Source organism: Penicillium solitum, assembly GCF_028829755.1.
Source record: "Penicillium solitum strain IBT 25940 chromosome Unknown utg000001l_segment0_segment0, whole genome shotgun sequence".
In the NCBI taxonomy this organism is placed as follows: domain Eukaryota; kingdom Fungi; phylum Ascomycota; class Eurotiomycetes; order Eurotiales; family Aspergillaceae; genus Penicillium; species Penicillium solitum.
Genome location: NW_027072121.1, coordinates 1,033,781 through 1,052,636, shown reverse-complemented (window position 1 = coordinate 1,052,636; position 18,856 = coordinate 1,033,781). Strand labels below are relative to the sequence as shown.

The 18,856-nt window shown below is 48.1% G+C and overlaps 4 protein-coding genes across 4 annotated transcripts; 1 reads left to right on the top strand and 3 right to left on the bottom strand.

Moving 5' to 3' along the window:
• Nucleotides 1-78: 78 nt before the first annotated feature.
• N7455_000417 (TMCO4 family protein) lies at nucleotides 79-3,479 on the bottom strand (the record flags this gene model as incomplete). Its single annotated transcript, XM_040952478.2, has 2 exons — nucleotides 79-1,371; nucleotides 1,425-3,479. 2 exons carry the CDS (start codon nucleotides 3,477-3,479, stop codon nucleotides 79-81), a joined length of 3,348 nt encoding a protein of 1,115 aa, XP_040817282.2.
• A 1,189-nt stretch (nucleotides 3,480-4,668) lies between these two features.
• On the top strand, nucleotides 4,669-6,607 carry N7455_000416 (uncharacterized protein; the record flags this gene model as incomplete). The annotated part of the gene is made up of 2 exons (XM_040952162.2): nucleotides 4,669-4,734; nucleotides 4,794-6,607. The coding sequence occupies exons 1-2, from the start codon at nucleotides 4,725-4,727 to the stop codon at nucleotides 6,605-6,607; spliced, it is 1,824 nt and encodes a 607-aa protein (XP_040817474.2). The 5' UTR covers nucleotides 4,669-4,724.
• A 1,108-nt stretch (nucleotides 6,608-7,715) lies between these two features.
• Nucleotides 7,716-10,366, bottom strand: N7455_000415 (uncharacterized protein; the record flags this gene model as incomplete). Its single annotated transcript, XM_040952127.2, has 2 exons — nucleotides 8,761-10,366; nucleotides 7,716-8,689 (listed from the first exon to the last, which is right to left on the bottom strand). Exons 1-2 carry the CDS (start codon nucleotides 10,115-10,117, stop codon nucleotides 7,716-7,718), a joined length of 2,331 nt encoding a protein of 776 aa, XP_040817380.2. The 5' UTR covers nucleotides 10,118-10,366.
• Nucleotides 10,367-14,308: 3,942 nt separating this feature from the next.
• On the bottom strand, nucleotides 14,309-17,296 carry N7455_000414 (uncharacterized protein; the record flags this gene model as incomplete). The annotated part of the gene is made up of 4 exons (XM_065603802.1): nucleotides 14,309-14,412; nucleotides 14,469-14,651; nucleotides 14,715-15,436; nucleotides 15,515-17,296. The coding sequence occupies 3 exons, from the start codon at nucleotides 17,294-17,296 to the stop codon at nucleotides 14,525-14,527; spliced, it is 2,631 nt and encodes an 876-aa protein (XP_065462293.1). The 3' UTR covers nucleotides 14,309-14,412; nucleotides 14,469-14,524.
• Between the last annotated feature and the right edge of the window lie 1,560 nt (nucleotides 17,297-18,856).

The following is an 18,856-nucleotide window of genomic DNA, read 5'->3' as shown; positions in this document are numbered from 1 at the left end:
CGGAAACCGAATCAATGGAAGGAAAAGTATAGAGAGAAAGAGAGGAAAAGCAAGATGAGAAGAACTCTTGAGCCGACACTACTCGAACGTCATTGAGATCTCGCCATCCCGGTGTCCCTGATCATGGTCCGCCCAGGCATTGGGCTCCATGGCCATGGCTCCGAGGGCGCTGGAACCAACCGTCGGCATCGTCGGCATTGTAGAGGCAGTTCTCAACTCTGGACGGGAGTGAATTTCGTCGTGTTGGTATCGTGGGGAGTCATGGAAAGATGTGTCAAATGTCATTTCCATATCTTCGTGCTTAGGCACGGGGGAGAATTCATTGGGACCGTGAGGAGAATATTGCCCCGATGCTTGCGGGGGTAACGAAGAAGTCCGAGAAGCAGCTGGAAGTTCGGGCGTCTTCGGCCTTTTGGATACAGGAGGAGAGGGCTGAGCGGGTTGTGGTTCTGACGGAGCGTTCAAGTCTAGCTTCATCAGAGGCATAGTCGACTCTAATTCTTTAACTTCGATCGCTTCGGAGTGCAACTCAGCTCGAATGGCTTCGATGTCGAAGAGAACAGTGCCGGGTGTGCTTTCGGGCTCACTTGAATCGCGAGGGGCAGTGTTTTTGTCGACATCATATGTTTCCCATTTCTTCTTTTCGGCCATCTTGCCTCGCTTGAACAGGCCGAAGCGCTTCTTCTCTGGCTTGGCCTCTGCTTCTCGACGAGCTTCATCAATCTCGCGGATCAATTCGCGCTGTCGTTCGGCGTGGTTATCTGGGTCTGGATCCTCAATTTCTGCAAACTCATCCTCAAGAACCTCCCACCCAACTTCCCTCAGGATTCGAGGCATAGCCGTACGATAATCCATATGACCATTCACAAGCGTGGTAATATCGAAGTTCTCAATGCCCGGTATCCCTTCGACAGCTGCGAGGCCGGCGACTTTCATGATGCCACCACTTGTTGCCCGGAAGAGGTAACCCAGGATCCAATCATTCGTGGCATAACCGTTCACAAATCGCCCAGACACCACACTCCGAGCCTTGAGGTATTCGTCTTTGTTCGCCACAACGGGTGAGCCAAATAGGTATACATTCTGAATTAGACCGTGCGCGCCCTTTTCGGCCAGCTCTTTCAGACAAGAAAAGATCACACGCGCACCGAGGGAGAAACCAAGCAATGTGATAGGCCGGTTGCCAAGGTTCCGCTCTCGCAAGGAATCAGCCATGACGAGACCGGCTGAGTTGGCGCGTGCTAACGACACGATCCAGGGATTGTCGATCAAATATGCGAGTTTAGTGAGGACAAGTGGTAGTTGCAAGGATGCCATCAGCGCCATCAGGACGGTACTGCCTAGTACTTGTTGCAGACCTTGTGTCAATGCCTAAAAGAACCAGTTAGTCTATTAAGAATTACCGCACATGTTAAAAAGCTTACCTCTGTTGCCAAAATATTGATAGTGTCACCCATGCTTCGAAGCATCTCAGGCTCCCATAGCACGGAATAGATATCGCCCATAATCGGATCGACAGTACTGAAGGGTAGACGGACGTCATCAACCTTGCCAGTCATCCAGCCAGAGACCGTTACAATCAAGTTGACCTTCTTGTTATTATGGAGAGGCCGATATTCAAACGTTTGAACTGCACCCATACGCCGCTGCGAAGCTCTCATTCCAATGGTGCTTCCACCTAAAGTAGCACTAGAAGCGATCAAAGCTGTGCCACCGGCTCCTCCCAGGAATGCACTGGTTCCAGAGATACCGACTGTAGTAAACCCAGCCGCAAGACCAGCTCCGATAACGGGTGCCAACAGTCCAGCGGAAAGACCAATAACCAGTCCACCGCCGACTGTCGCTAAACCCATAATCATATATTTCCGCTTCAAGGCCATCTTGCGGCGCTTTTCCATGTGGTCTGACTCATCCCAATTCTCTTTCTCTGCTTGTTCTTGCATTTCGAGGGAGTCTGTGACTCGCTTTTCGAACCGCGAGATCTGTAGCCATGTTACATCCAAAGCTGCACCGACCCTTTCCAGAAGAGTTCGTGACCGAGCGTCGTATGCTGAATTTGCGATGAGCACAAGGAACAGGTCGCAGAGGACAGTCCAGCGGAGATCGATATCTATGCGATCAGAGGTTGGCATCTCAGAAGGCATCTTGACCTCCGGGGGCTCCTCGGTCTCGTGGGCCTGGTATGGCGGAGGGGGATCTAGTTCAGACGAATCCGTCTCTGCGGAGATTCTAGATGGGGAGTCGAGTTTCTGACTGGATGTAGAGGTTTTCGGTTCGCTCTCTGCCATCGGATTTTTGACTCGCGCATTCTGCATGAGTGGTGGCACCAGATCTTCTGGTTGCACTCCATGCTCCGCGAGCTGCTCGATCATAATCTGCTCAGCAGAATTGATATCCATATGAGCATAGACTCGCCCCATGATCGCCTGGCCCCATTTTCGGCTGGCATCCGAGGCTTTCTGCATCGTTTTGCGCGTGGACTTGGTTGTGGCAATCGATGCCAGATCATGATTCATATTATGGATTGCCAACCTGACAACCCCCACATACGCGATCTTTTGAGTCTCATTGAGAAGGTCTTTGGTGGCCTGGAGCTGGCTGATGGAATCCCGCATTTCCTCGCCAACTAGACCAGCAGAATTGTCGCCTGTCTCTCGGAACAGGTAGCTTGTATCATCATCTAGACTTGTGGCAGATTGAGCATCTTCGTCGAGCTGCACCCGAGTATAACCCCTCCCTGCTCCTCCTAATCCTTGGTATACAGCCTCGTCGCCTTCTTCTTTGGCGCCACGAGCAACGAGTCTCCCATAGTCGTCATAGTAGTCAAATTCTCCAAGTGCAGGCATCGATTGCCATTCATCTGGCTCTGCGTCTGACTCTTCACTCTCGGGGTGATGTGCATCAGGTTGGGCGAGGCGCTGGTGCGACCATTCGGACACCTGGGCGGTTCTTTGTTTTGATGTTGAGGTCCGAGGCTGGGCATGTGCGCTAGAGGCCGGTGAATACTCCGGAGGTGCAGAAGTGTCCTGGGCCTCTGCACCCTTGCCTTGCTCTTCTGTATTATTCGGATTGGCTGGCTCAGGGGCCTCAGAATCCAGCTTGCCCTGTGGCAAATCTGGCTCCTTCTCCTTTTTCACGGCATCACTATAGCCCGTCGAGCTCACCGCCACATTCTGGATGTTTTGGCTTGCATTCTCTCCTTCGGGGGTCTCGCGGGGTGTGGGGTCGGGTCGGCGTGCTCGAATGGGAAGGCCAAAATCATCTACTTCATCTGATGCGGGAGGGTCTTGTTTAGCAGACTCTGCAGCAGGTTCGGGTGCTACTGGTTGGGGTGCCGAGCGCTCTGTCTCCTTTTGATTCTGATTTGTGGGGGAATCGCCCTTCGATTGGGGCTCCTCCTGGGACGAATTGGTGGTGTTCGGCGGGGAAGGTATAGGATGATCGGAGGTGTCTACGGTGACACCCGAGGCTGCGGTCATGATTTCATGGACTGGAGGCTCTTAGGGGCCTTAAGGTGGTGTATCGGATCCCAGTTGTCCCTTGCGTCCTCACGTTCCTTCGCGATACCTTCGGGAGCTCACCCATCCGGCCTCACAATTGTTGCGTTGAGCTTTTGAGCTCTTATTTGGTGTGTTTGTCCTATCACGAGTTTCCCACGTCCGATTGTGGGCCACTAGATGGTCGGACAAGCTTGAGCAATCTCCGGCAGATGACGGTGTGCCACGCGGCGAAAAAGGAGGGGCGGAGAATGCGGCGGAGAGATCAATTAGCCAGCACAGCAGCCACAACAAAGGATTTAAGTCAAGTTTGTAATTAAAAGGGTTTAAAGAGTTATTGCAGAGAGAATACTTGGAGGTTTTGGGGAGGGGGAAAGGTTAGGCAGATAGCAAAAGGAACTGTTGAGGGACCGAAAGCGGAAATCCGCCCATCAGGTCCGATGCTAAATAAACAAGTCGGAATGAAAACAGTAGATATTTAAATACTTGAATATTATATACATTCTTTTGGATACTTTCGATATTCCCTACTCTTGATTCCATGGGGACGTTGCACATTTAACAGGTCAATGCTTGTGAGATCCACGTCGGAATAGCTACATGTCTACTCCATACCACGTTTGTGGCTGCCTTATTGTATTTTGTCGAACAAAGCATAAGAAATCCCGGGAATCGGAGATAACGGAACCTTTGGATTAACTTGACTTTCATTCCAGATCCCGGTTCCTATGACACGAGGTCATTGCCACGATGCTTCGCCCTGGGAGAAAACCCGGGTAAAGGCCAAGGGTAGGGTCTTTCACGGGCATCCGAAGACCTGTAGAGAGTCTGCCCTTTTGATACGGGCGAGACAGTCTTGATAAATAAATCCAAGGCAAGGAGTCGAGCGCAACGTCGTGTCGATCGAAGTTTGAGGCAGTGCCAGGGTACTTTGGCCCAGGACTTCAACATAACAAGGAAAAACACATGCTAGATCATTTCAGGTTGAAGATCGGCTCCGCCCGTCCTTGTAAGCCAACGAGAAGGCGAGAAAGCGTAGATTATGACGCCATAAATCGCGGGGGTACAAACAGAGAATCCCCGGGGTTCAAATGCATATGTCAGACGTGAGTCACTTGATATGCAGTAGGCTTGCGGCTCTAATTCTTGGCAGAGAGTAGCTCAGAGGTTATGATCGTTGGGGAAATCCACTTTGTCTTTTGATATGATCTGAGACACTGCTTCATCATGGCACAAGGTATGACATTCACTTGAAGAGCTTGAGAAATTCTACTAATGAGCTCCATCTCTCTAAAGGCTCACAGGCTTCCATCGTTAAGATCGCCGGCGCGGGGTTTCGGCTCTCACTGCTCCTCAATGCTGCCGCTTGTCAACTCGCTCAGTCGAGACTGGAAATTCATAGCATCGCCAAGGGGATCTCGCTCTTCGCTCTAGCACTCAAACATGTTGGGCAGACTATTGAAGGCACCGATGTGGACCAGTCTCCAGAGGCAACTGAGAAAGCCTGGGAGATCGCCGGACAAGGCCAGATGATCTTTATTGAAATTGAACACATGCTGGACAAGCTGAAGGCAACCGATAGAGACAATGACCTCATGAGGATCCCACTACAGGAGAGACTCAAATGGTGTTTCCGGAAGCAACATGTCACTTATTTACTAGCCCAGTTGGAATCTCTCAAGCTCAGCCTGATTGTGATGCTACAGACTCTACAGCTTGGAAAGGTTATCAAATCCAACGTTGACGATGGGATTGATACTGATTCCCTTGCGTCCTCTGCCGACGATACGATTGCCCAGGAGAAAGCGGAATGTCAAAACATGATCATCGTCCGATATTGGTCTGTCAAGCGCCTCGAGCGTTTGTGGGATCTTGTGGAACAGGAGACTTTGGATGCCGGCAATGACCCGACAAACCAGAAAATCAGTTCCAATTACTCGTCCAATACGGCATCGAAGCCATTGGCTACAGCAACCAGACGCTCGGATCCGACAAGACTGTCCATTATTACTCTTGGAGACAGTGACGTGGGACTGAGTGATATGGAAAGATCCCCGAAGGATATGGTGCAACTATCCGAGAGCACATTGAATGGGCTGCTTTCACTCTGGGTGCCCTTGGTTTACCCTTGGAAACTTTACCACGCAAGCAAACGTTCCAACACGTCCAACAAGCTAGTTCAGCCTCGGGTCTACGTCTCTTCGGACACCGAAGACGACGATACCGAAGAGCTAGACTTTGATGGTCACGAAATCCGAGGTTACTACCTCGAAGGGTCAACAGTGGACTGGAGAGACCCTCATTCCCAAGAGGCCCGACAGCATGCAGCAGAGCTACGCCGAAAGTACTCCAGCTACCAGGCTCACGTTGAAAGCGAACCAGAGCCAGATGAATTCAAGCATCGGGACAAGCCTCGCAGTGACCCAAGGGTCATCGACTCGAGTGACGAGGACGAGCAAAGAGCGGACACTCATCGGCCCTCACACGGCACCAACCCCATGCAAGGTCACCGTTTTCACTCCAACAGCGTCTCATCCAGGTATCATCCGGGTCACAACACTCCCGACAGCAGATCCAACACATACCCAAGCGGCAGCTTCCCACCCCCTAGCCATACCATACCCCGTCCTCCACCACTTCCTTCACACACGCTCCCAGTTCCTCCCCAGCAGCCATACAAATACTACCCAAACCCAGACTACGCCACAGCCCCCCGATCCATCCCAATAAACATGAACCAACCCAACAACCCAGCCATCACCATTCCCAACCCCAACCCCTCTCCCAGAGGCCCATCGCCAAACCAAGTCCACTTCGAGGCTCCCCGAGCCCGAAATCAGTCATATAAAATTATCCCTAATAGCAACAAACCCCAACCCCGCTACCATCCATCCGTATACCCACTTTCCTCCTCATCCCCCGAGTCTAGCTTCCGAGATTCACCGACTCGCTCGGATCAACGATCCCCATCGGTGCACCCACGCCGGTCCTCGCGCGAAGATGCCAAAGATCGACATAAGGCATTGACTCGTAATGCTACAAGGGGATTGGCGGGGATTGGGGCTATTGCTGGATTCATGGATGCGCTAGAGGCATTTTCAATCCTGTGATCTACATTGCATTACTTTTACGCTTTTTCTTTGGTTCGGTGTATCGGGTTTCTTGATTTTTCCCGGGGAGTCAAATAGATCAAGTTGGTTGGTCCTGGTTTCGGTTGGCTTTTGATATCCATGTTCTATCTATGCAATGAATTGACAACCCTATTTTGATTGAGACTAGTTGACTAAAGTATGATTAGTTAACGAGTTGTTTAGTTATCCATTATTACATGTGATTACTCCCGGGCTGTTCGTTTATCCATGGGCTCGGATCTTCCATGGATCCCGGCTCCACGAGGGTGTTATACAACACATTCTCAAATGAGTAAAAAAGCCCCCTCGAAATAGTTAAGGGGGGTGCTCCCGTCGAAATACATTAGCAACGAAGCATCCACATGTCGATCTAAGAACGAGGAAGCCTTGAGACCCTCACCCTTCATCCTTCGTCAAATGCGGGTTCGGGTTCGGCTCGGAGTCAGCCCGAAGACCGAGTACAACACAAGCCAATGCCATCAAAGACATATACCAATGCAACATACATGTAACATCATACCCCATGGTTCAAAAAAGAGTCAAGATCCCGAATAAACCCACATCAGACCCATGTTCAATACATCCCTGATGTATAATCAATTATCCCGAAGGGTTCCATCGCGGAAGTTCCGATTCTCCCGAACCTCCGACAGCTCTTTGCGAATTGTATTTGTTCAGGCTAAATGGGTTAATGTGGCTATCGGTTGGGATTTGGAATATTCTCTTCTTTGTTGGGGGTTTCTTCTCTTTCTCTTTTTCTTTTCTTTTCGTCTTGGTGACTTGACTGTGGCGGGTTTTGCTGGACACTGGTGGGTATGTCTGCTGCCTTCCAGGTTCTATACTCCCATCTACATATCAGGGTTGAGTTATTGAGCTAGGTTCTACCTTTTGAATTTTTTTGGATCTTCTGGATCTTGTTCACGTCTACTGGTAAGTATAACATACTTCTCTGGTATGACTACGGGATACCAGTTTGAAATATTAACAAGTTGATATGTATATACAGTTCATATTCATGATCTATGACCTTACATAGACTAACACGTGCATCCATTCCAGGCTTCACCCATCCAGGATTCTGATCATCTCAAAACTCAGGCAAAGGCTGCACCCCAAAAATACTCCCATCAGGAAGCCACCCATCCAACTCCATGCCCGACCTAGCCATATGCTGCCCAGCAGCACTAACCGGCATCCTCTGCGGCCCATACGAGTACTGGGGTGGCAACGTCGCCTGCGCATGCGGTACCGAAGGCTGATACCCTGCCGTGCTCATGGGGTAGTAATGCGGGTTATGCCCACCATCCATGGTCCACATGTTGGCACCACCCATCGCTACGTACCCGTCGCGCATGCCGTCTATTGCCGGCGGCATTGGGGCCATGGTAACGACGGGGAATGAGTCCATCGTTGATGGAACTTGATCCAAGTGTGCATCTTGGGTTTGGCTTTGGGTTTGGCTAGGGTGTGATGCTAGACCCGAGACCGACTCTGCAGTACCGGTCGACGGACTCCCCGATAAAACTCGAGAACCAACTTCTACCCCTCCACTCTGTCGCCTCTCCAGCCGCTCATACCAATCCCGACCCTTGACGCCCACGACATAATACCACCGACTGGGGATATGGTATTTACCCCCGCCACTAGCCTCACTTAGCTTGCTCGCCAGGGCATCGAGGTAGTAGGCCACGTTCACGGCCTGCGCGGTGACGACTTCCCCGAGAGCACCGGTACGCACGGAGAAATGGATTTTCAGCAGGGATGTCACGGCCATCGCGAACCGGGTGTACATGAGATTCGGGAGTTTACGAATCGTGTTCGTGCTGCAGGTCAGCACAGCGTCCAGCAGTTCATGTGCGGCGTTCATCCATTTGATGTTGATGTCGATGCGGATTGCGCTGAGTGGGCCGTCTGGTGCTTCGCTGCCGCCGTTGCCTTGTTCGTCGAGGGTCGGCAGTGTGTAATATCGTCGTTTTATTGCGTTTGGGTCGCGATACCCTTCTCCTACGCCGAGTTCGTACATCGCTAGTGCTGTTGAGCGGTATTCGAGGATCATGGGGACTGATTTGATGGAATCGGTTAGTATTGGGTGGTTTTTGGACGCATCATGAGGGAGAACTGGTGTTTCTTACTGGTAAGCATTTCGGAAGGAGTGTTCTTCTTCCACGTTTCGAGCCGCTTGTCGAACCAGCGCAGCACGGCTTGGACCCGTGACTCGGTTAGAGGCGATGTGGTACTGGTGTCGTCCAGACCGAATGAGGACATTGCTTCGTCGGTTATCCGTTGGAGCTCGAACCATATCGCCACATGTTGATCCGTTCGATGCGGCGAGTTTTCTAAATGGCTGAGAGACTCAGTCATCCAGTCGTTGAACTGAAGCAGATTTGGACGACGGGTTTTCATCGCAACACTCGAACCGAGATGGTAGCAGCCGAGGACTGCCCTCGCCTGCTCAGCCAGCACCTCGTCATGTCTGCTCTTGCGATCGGACTTTTTCGAGACACGACGTTTATTAGCTAACCCAATTTCTAGCGCCATCGTCGAGGCGATGTGCGTGTACTGATAAAGCTGCAGCTTCAATGGTGAAGCGGGCGGGAGATAAAATATGATCATCAGCAGCAGCGCTTGCACTAACTCTAGTGACTTTTCGCCTTCGATGAAGAACCGCTCTGAATAGAGACGGACCATCTCGCGGTTCAGCACGGTTGCCAGGCCTGCATCGACAGATATAGATGTCGCGGCAATCACAGAGAGAAAGAGGATTGGCTTTGTTTGTCGCAGTTGAGCTGCCGTGGTGTTCGGAGGCAAGACGACCAATGGAAAGAAGAATGCGAGTTCGTGAATGAAATACGCCACCAATTGCTCCGCATCTTCGAGGGAGATAATCCCCCGATCGATCACGTCGTCCGCCGGAGGAAGCCTTTCCTGCTCGGGCACAAAGCCAGCTGACATACTGGTGAAAGTCGGCGGCGCCGAAAAGCCACCACTATCATGCCCGCCGGGGTGCGGGGTATTTAATAACTCAGGGGAATAATCCATATAACGGACATCCTCGGACGAGTGAGCGGAATGGTCCCGCAAGGCGAGACTGCTCTTAAAATCGCCATCGCCCGAATCATGATCCTGGACATCGTCCGCGTCGCTTTCGCCACTAGAATCCGGTTCTTCTTCTTCGGGGATGCGATTTTTCAACAGCGAACGCATCATCCGCATCTCCTTCTCGAGCTGGGCGACACGTGAATCTGTCCGTTTCCGGGGACGCCGTCTCTGCGGCGCCACGAAGACACATGATCGCTTGCCCTTGGCGCATCGCTGACATTGATTAGGCGTGGATGGGCTGGGGAGACAGCGGACCTTGAGGCTCCGGCAAGACTCGCAGGATCTATTTAATTGCTGGGCGGCTGATCCTTGGGAGTTGCTTGATTCGCCTTGAGGTGTGGAAGAGGTCTCTGACATATTCACACTCACAGGCTTGCCAGAAACCGTCATGGAATGAGAGTTTGGTGGTTGTTTCGCATAAATTATGAGACGGCCTCAATGGTAGGTCCGAGTAACGATTGTTACTGGGTATATCGAGTCATTTTATCGAGTGAAAATCGTGCAATGGGGGGGACTGACATGAAAGTTGAATCAACCAAAAAATGTCCGATAGATTTCGATGTCAGACCCCACAAGGATGTGAATTAAGGAATTCGGGAATTTATCATGTGAAAGCTAGAAAATTAAATCGAAGCTTAAAGCAGAAAGATACTAAAGCGTTCAGGGAAGGCTAGAAGCCCTGGAGAAGTGGAGAAGGTAAGAATCCTTGTTTCTCCGCGCTAAGTTGTTGGATAGAAGATAAAATACATATAATGTCCACTATAGTCTGGTAATCTTACATACACGTATACATCAGATTCCGGGCCGATATGTCTCTCCTTTCTACTTTAGTGCTTATCCCTTGCCGCTTTTTGATCACCAAGTGACAAGAGCACAACCCGGGGTATTATATAGTTACATTCAGCACTCTTCAATGTTCAACGTTATCCTCTACCTGGGAGAGCACAGGCCTAGGGGGCATTTATCAGCATTACTATTCCACGGCTGTGCCCCTATTTATGCCGCTATTTGACTCGTTGACGATGCTTGAGGCCTCATAGACGCGTTACACATTAATAGATTTTGCAGAAAACAAGAGAAAGCGCATTTAATCATTACTATTACCATAGGAGATAAAATGGTTCATGAGCTCTATAGGGGAAGCAATCGCCTATTTCTATATATTGTGGCCTGATTTTGAAGCATTTTAAGCATCATCCTTTCCTATCTTGGCAACTCAATCGCTCAGCGCCTCAGAGCGGGTTTGTTCAATTATACGGGCATAAACCAACAGATCTTCACATAGAACAAAGCTAAACATAAGGTTCGCTCAAACTTACTGCCCCATCACCAACTTTTTTTCTCTATCAAAATCCATATCTGAATACCTCTGTTGAAGATTCATACTCTCAAATGCCAACAGTCCAAAACTATACATATATACTTACTGAGTACAACTAATGCCTTGGGGCTGGCTGTGCAATTGCGATGTCTTTGATGTGGCCTACTATACATGCCTATCTATGTATGGACATCTAGTGCCCACAAAGTCTACTGTATGCCGTTTTTCAACCCCACTGGGCAATGTTAAGCATACTATGAAGTAAAAGAAATCAATCTACGTTTTTACATGCAATACATGAATTTATGTATGGTATTGTTTCAATGGTGCTTATTCCTCCACATTAGATATCTAGGATTAATCCTAGTAGTAAATCAATTGAACCAGACTTATATATTATATGAGAGTAAACAACTGAAGTGGGCAAGATGCTAAGGGCCCTAATAAAGCGGCAAGACCCCGGGCGGGAAAATCTAAATCCGGTACACACAGGTACATATGTAGGACACTACTAACTAGTAGTAATATTCGAGTGATCGACCAATATTCTTTCACGGTGGCTGGTTCAGGGAGAAGATAGGCACCAGCGTATACCTACCTAATTGACTTATAAATGAAACGGTTATGAAGGTTGAAAGCCTAAAGCTAAACATAGCGAATCATTATGCTACCACATCTCCACTGAAAAGCCATTGGTATCGACAGTCCATTCATTATTGGCCTATCGAAAGTGCCCGACGGTCAGGGCCGGTTGCCCCAATCGGTTCATGTGCCTTTATTCTCGCTATAGCTTCCTATTTGCGGAGATGAGGGAAATAATTATGAATTCGTACTTTTGAGGATATAAACATTTTTTTTCTACCATATAAGAATGATTTATCAAAAATTGGGAAATACCAATGGCCAATTCTCTGAATACCCCGGCCGGTCGCGGTGAAATAACACTCTATGCGATATCCACTAAACAGAGTATTAAAGTCTCATCGGGATATAGATCATCTTCACCAAAGAGTATAAATTGGCCCTTGAGCTATATCTGCATGTCTCAATTGTTGTTCACTCCACAATGAGCCCACTTGACGATGAGCACACTTGACGATGCAGAAGACGATCCTTATAAGCATGTGACAATGGATTCAGCTAATCTCCCTTCAGGAATGATATTCTCGGTATCCCGGATAAGTGGGCACTATGGAACATTCGAGCAAAAAAGGTGTTCTTTGACATGTGCTATGTACTTTGTAGAGTTGCATGTGGGTTTGAAGCTGTAGGATACGATTTCCAATGCCAGTCAGTCGATTGTATAGATACATCCGGAGTACCAATGTTGGTTTATTGAGATTTATGCGGCTTCCCTGCTAGTTATTAACCAGTTGCGAACTATCTGGGTAGATTTATCTCTCGTGTCCACTGTGTCTCGACGGGCATTTTAGCGCATGAGGTTTCTGGCGGCGATGTCCGTGGTTTATGGAATAGATGGACATGTCTCCGAACATCTTTAGGCTCTGCATATATGAGCAGCTGACATCTTTCCCCTGCAATTATCCACTGGTACCACATTCTGTTGTGGATCTGCATGTTTGTTTTAATTTGCCTCTATAATATTCCGTACACATCTCACGAATTCTAGAGTACTCCACTTTTCAAGGCCAGTACAAGTGACGCTCTGAGGGACAATTCCACCTAAGCAGTATGCCCCTGGGCACGTGCTCCCATTACTTCGGGTTATTAAATTTGCAAGCTACTCCGTACTACCAGCAGAAATTCTATCCTTCCAATGTGGTGAAAGGGACCAGTTCATGGCTTTCTTGTCGCACAGCGACTACGGCTGGAAAAGAAACCCGATCCACTCATAGTCAACATCGGGAGTCAAGGCTATGATTTGAATAAACCAAAAGAGCAATTTTCCAAATTAGGCAAGCTTGGTTTTCATTTCTTTCTGCTATAGTACATAGCAGGAAGATCCCATGAGGCTCGGGCTCGGGGTTTCTTCGGCGAGCGACCGGTGCACAGCACAAAAAGGCTTAAGCTCTTGCGCAGTCTTGCATGATTGGCCAACTTCAAGCTGTGCAGATTACTCCGTACTTACTTCCCTAAATGGGCTACGATTCGCTGCTGTTGATCAAGTCCGGGGAGGATCTACTGTACCCTCCATTCTCTAATATGCAGATGATGGGTCTTTTGTGCCGCTGTAACGCAGAACGGAACATTAGAGATCATTGCTGGAAGCGAGTGGGATTTTGTTCGGAGGTTACCCGAAGACTTTAACACAAAGCCGGTGGGTGACCTTGGTTGATCATGCAATTTTAGCCGAAGATCAGCCGAAGTCGCTGGTAAAGCTGATATCTTAGTGAAGGGCGATCCGTATCTAACCTTACATCCATGAACTCTATCAACAAGGGTAATTGTGCGGGTCGGGAAGTGGTCAGATGGAAGTGATGTTATAGGAGAGGACGCGTATGCCCGATGATTTTCTGAGCGCCACTTTATTTCGATAGCAGCCAAGCTGGTCGAGTTAGGGGACGCCAGCGGATATAGCGTTAGCGAAATGCGCGTCCTCGCCAACTACGGACATATCAGTTTTAAATTTGCGTTTCACATATAGAACCAAGCCATAATTGTCATGCGACTCAAGACAAACTCATTGCCGTGCATACAGACCCCGCTATTGTTCTTCTATGGGAGTCGTCAACTCTTGGATATGGACTCCGGAAAAACCGGTGGAATTGGAAGATTTGCAGGTTTTACCATCACCGAGATTAATATTCAGTTTCTGGAATCTAGTTCAATCGAAAAGAATAGAATAGAACAAGAAACAAAAAGGAAAGAGAATAAGAATCACTTTCAAGACACAAGGTCATAAGAAATCTCAATTTCAGTTCCGACAAATTTGACATCTCTTTTCTCCTGCGATATCCTCTGGTAGTCTCTAGCTTGGATCTTTTTCTGCCGGAGAACGCAACTGAAGCATTTCAAATTTGCGATCACCTGCGCCGTCTTTCTTTGATTCGAAAGATCCAACGCCCACGCGCTCACTTCATTGATTCGCGGGTGATTGGAATACTTCCCACTTGCTAAGAACCTATTCGAAATTATTAAAATGGATGACATCTTTAGGTAGTCAAAGCTTTACTTCCACAACTTTGCCCAAAAATTGTCCACGCGCCATGTGAACTTGCTAGGGTCCCCAATAAACACAACTCCGCCCATTGGCCAGTTCTCGCGTAAACACCTTTGCAATAGCCAAAGAGCATCCGATGGCTGTGGGTTACCCTGGTAGGGCTGCAATTTCTTCGTTGACCAATTCAAACAGATGAGTGACCTGCTTTGTCCTTGAAAAACTTTTGCGCAGATTTCATTGGCACTTCCTGGTGCATTAGCTTCTGTCATCCCAGCGGCCCTTCTGAGTTGCTGCACTACTATACTGCTCCATGTAAGCCCAGTTTCCTACTCCCACAATCTGACAAGCTGGTAACCTAGATATTCTTGATCCTAGGTATGGAATAAGCGGCAAAGCGGAAAGGTAGCAGGGGCGCCTGTGCCAAGAGTTCCCTCTTGTGTTCGATATGGGGTACCATTGTCGTCCCACAAATCAATCCCGTCCTAAGTGCTAGGTCATATCTTAGCAAGTTTTATTCAACGAGGCAACTATTCAGCACGACACACAAGAAAATAAATTTTCCCTTCGAAGAGAGGGCCTGGCTAGTCGAGCTGGGTGTACAGAGGACAAATTTGAAGTTGTGCCCATCGGGGTCCTCCCAGAAAATCGCGAACTTGGAATTTCTCCAAATGGCCACCGGAGCTCCGTTCCAGCTTTGTTGATATTGGGCTTGGAATCGACTTGGCCGGCTTATTCCCCACTCCTGCTCGAGCAATTGGCAAGCATCGACCATTTGTGATGGCAGAAGAGCTATTGAAAGCTCACTTGACACCAATCCCACGGCCTCTTGATGGTTTATTGGTCCAGATGACTTGAATGAAAGGTCCTCCAAAAACCGTCTAATGCTCGATGGAACAAAATCACGGTCGGTGGGAACATGCAGACCCTCCGAAATGGTGATAGCCTCGTTCGTTTTAATGGGTTCTTGCCGTAGTTTCTGGCGTTTCCGCGGCCTCTCTGTTGTCCCTGGAGATACTTGTTGCCTTCTCGAACGTTCTTGCGAAGCCAAGGTAGTACCGGGCCCCAGAATGGCACTCACGCTGGCATCAGCTAAGAAAGACGTGCCTTTCGTGAGATTATTCGCCCAAAAGAACCAGTCATCTTTTCTCTGGCGATTTATGTGACTATGCAGCTCAGGGATGTTTAGATGCCACAGAGTCCAGGCTTGTTGCCTTCGACGGGAGGAGCCTGGTTCATCGACGGCAAATCCAACCATAAGAAATCGATCCTATTATCGGATCATTAGAACAAGAACTCTCCAGAGAGATCCGAATATTTTTTTGTGGGTGTCATATAATGAACCTACCTTTATTGGTCGTGACGCCACTGCCAGATGAGAACGCTCTCGCATATTAAGAGTAGTCGAACACCATTTTGGTCTTTTACCATGAAGTTGAGCTTTCAGGTCATCGTAATGACTATAGAAATTCTGATCATTTAATGTTTTTTCCACAGTGTTCTTAATGTAAATACACCAGTCCTCTCGTGACCGTCCCTCGAAAGTAGCCGCAGAGTCTAAAACAACGCTTATAGCCAGTAGTAATATCCACAGCGTCATGTCGAGAACTTTGGCAAAAGTTTCTGGGTTGACTGAGTACCGTGCCAGGCCGGGGTGGAAGCATGGTATCTGGATGCAACAAAAATCTCCACAATGAACCAAGTTCAGCCGGCCAACTTTCTCGCGAAATTTGCAAGATTGCGGATATCCAAAGGCGTGAGAAAATCCAGAGGCAACTACTGACAAAGGCCTCGCAGCGAGAGAAAGTATGATGACAGGTTTGACGAATAACGTGTATTCCTTCAAAAGACGTGATGCCTCCAGAACATCCGCCCCCTCGGCTTTTAGCCATGGACAGAGATCGACGAAGGGCATTGCACCTGCTGCTATGAGCCTGCAAATATCATATTTAGCAGAATTCATTGGTCCATCGTACTCCCAACTCCAAAGTCTTGTCAGAAACCCCTTGAGCAAAGCAGAGGTGTCACTGGGCCTGGAAAAAAACGCGCTTGCTTTTCGATAAGCCAGAGCAGTTTGCCTATCTCCAACAACTAAAAACAACACGAATTTTCCTTCGAAGGCTGATGGCCTGCCTTGCTCGATAATCATATGTCGGAGGGGTTCTGAAAACGGATGGACTTTGTTCTTCCAAAAGCAAACGGATAGAGGGTGTGTTTCTGCATAAACCTGGACCTTTTTGGCCCAGTGCTCAAGAGGCACCAAGTCATGCAATGGGTGGAACTCAGATACGCTGAGACGAGCAATGGTCCTTGTGCCAAGCTTTCGAAAAGACTCTTCATGTGCCTGGTTGGGTGTGAAAAGGTTAACTGGCCAAAGCCGTTGGTTTAACAGTGAAGGTAAACCAAGCAAGACAATCAGAGCTTGTTCTCTCTGCTCAGCAATCTTTGGCAGGTAGCTGCCCCGGAGCTCATATACCGCCGCTGAATCAAGAGATTGTGGATAAAGCTCACCCATAACCTGGAAGAATTTGGAGATGAATCCACGCTGCCATCTCAAAAGATCTTCCCTGAAGCGCACCGCCCCCGACCGACACGTTTGACCGACATATCGAACATACACTCTCTGTGCCGGTTGCATGATATTGATGCAATCCAGCCATGACAGAGTGGTTCGCGTCTCGATTCCACTTTCATGGAAGCTCATTATAATGTCTCGCAGCTCGTGTGCTTTCAGAATGAATGAACGGATGTAAAGAACATGAGTGCGATCTCCATTTAGCTTAACCTTTGAGTTTATCCAAGGAAATGAACCGCTGACAGGTCGTAGCCGGAGCATCTTCGAAATTGCTGCATCAGAAACTCCTAGTGGATTGTTTAAAAGCTCTTCCCAAGAAACCCAGTCATTGTCGATGGGAAAGCAGTGTTCGATTGTTACTTTGTTTATTGCTCTCGTATCAATTCCGTACGTTGCAAGGCGATTTGTGATCGTTTTGGAAACTGCCACTTGGAGATTGTGCTGGCTTCTCACGTGTGTGAGCCGTAATGAGTCTTCCGAGTATCTTCGGCGACGCGGCACAAAGACAGGAGACGACGTGCCAATGTAACTGTTCGATCGACCCCGGGAAATCATCGTCGTAAAATTACTGTTAGAAGGCAACAAAAAGGATATCGAATGCCTTTCAAGATAACTGCTAGGATGTAACTAATTGCAGGCTGGTTCTGCTTCACTCGGGTTCCTATGACGGACATGATATGGAAGATCGCTAGAGTAGCATCTAAAATGAGTATCGATAGGCATATATTTGACGGACTTAATTCCCAATTTAATGACGTGATACACCCCAGTAGTCCGGGCCTTATTAGATGCGGTGCATGTAAATTAAAAATTCCTCTCTGAATAGTTAGCAATGCGTCATTCAAGAACCTTTCAGAGTGATAAAAGTTTGATCCAGTTCTATGGGATTCGCCAATTGTAGTATAAATTCCTTACCCATACATAAATATATATCCAAATAGGACCTGTGGCGCAGCGGTATGTTTCCACCTCTCAAGGTCTTCAATTCAATTACTAATAATTTCCCAGGTAGCGCGTGAGATTCCAGACCTCAAGGTCATCCGTTCGATCCGGGTCGGGTTCATTTCTTTTTTTTTCCCTTTTTTTTAAATATCGTATTTTAGGTTTGAAGGAATTAGATAGAGTATCCATATTTTTGTTGTAATCGTCATAATTCAGCTAGGTCCAACAATGTCGTATAATAGTCTTAGTATGTTTGTTTCCTATAAAGACCACCTAACCAGTTAGTTGTATATATTTTTCCATAGGACGACGATCTAGACGTGCAGAACTACAACATGACTGAGCATCGTTTCGACCTTCCTAGCATCAATGGCGGCCGTACATAACTTCTCTCGGGGTCAATCACAATAATGTCGTCAATCAGAGCGAGGCACTTTGAATAAGGTCAATTCCTGTGGGATTGATATGTTGTCTGACCTGCTGTCCGCAGGGATGAGAATAAGCGGCAGAATGGCCATCCGGAAGCGCTAATGTGCAAGGATAGGCATCACTATGGGGTAGATTATTATTAAGGCTATCTATATATTCTCGCTGGCGGGTAATACAGGGGAGTGACGTATTCCCCCTGTGTGGAGGTCTCTTCGAGTGACTCCCGGTCAAAATTCCATACACTAGTATATATATATATATATATCCTGAAAGAGTAGTATAACCTGAACATTCACCCGAACAAATTTTGATGCGTAAGTCCTGTAATACTGGATTGGTTGACCAATTGGCTTCAGTCAAATAAATATCAATGAACAGACCAAGAGTTGGGAGTCCGCGATATGATCTATAGCCATCATGTTTTACCTGGATGACTGACTGATTCCTCTAGGCGCAAATGCAAGCGCTCGCTTCGACGAGGCTCGCGTGGTAATAACTTACCTATACACACTCCTGTACTTACTTATCATGGTGCGTGCATATAGACGAACTATAGCTAGAATACCGAGCGCCTGTCTTGCATACGCGCTTTCTTTATCTGATATTCAGCGTGACAGTCTCAGTACGCGTGGTTTTTTTTTTTGTGCATATATCTGGTGATGGTATATTTGAGCCAAATATAATGATAGAAGCCGTAAATATACTAATATTTAAGCATATATCTAGGTAGCTTCAGGCTTTCGC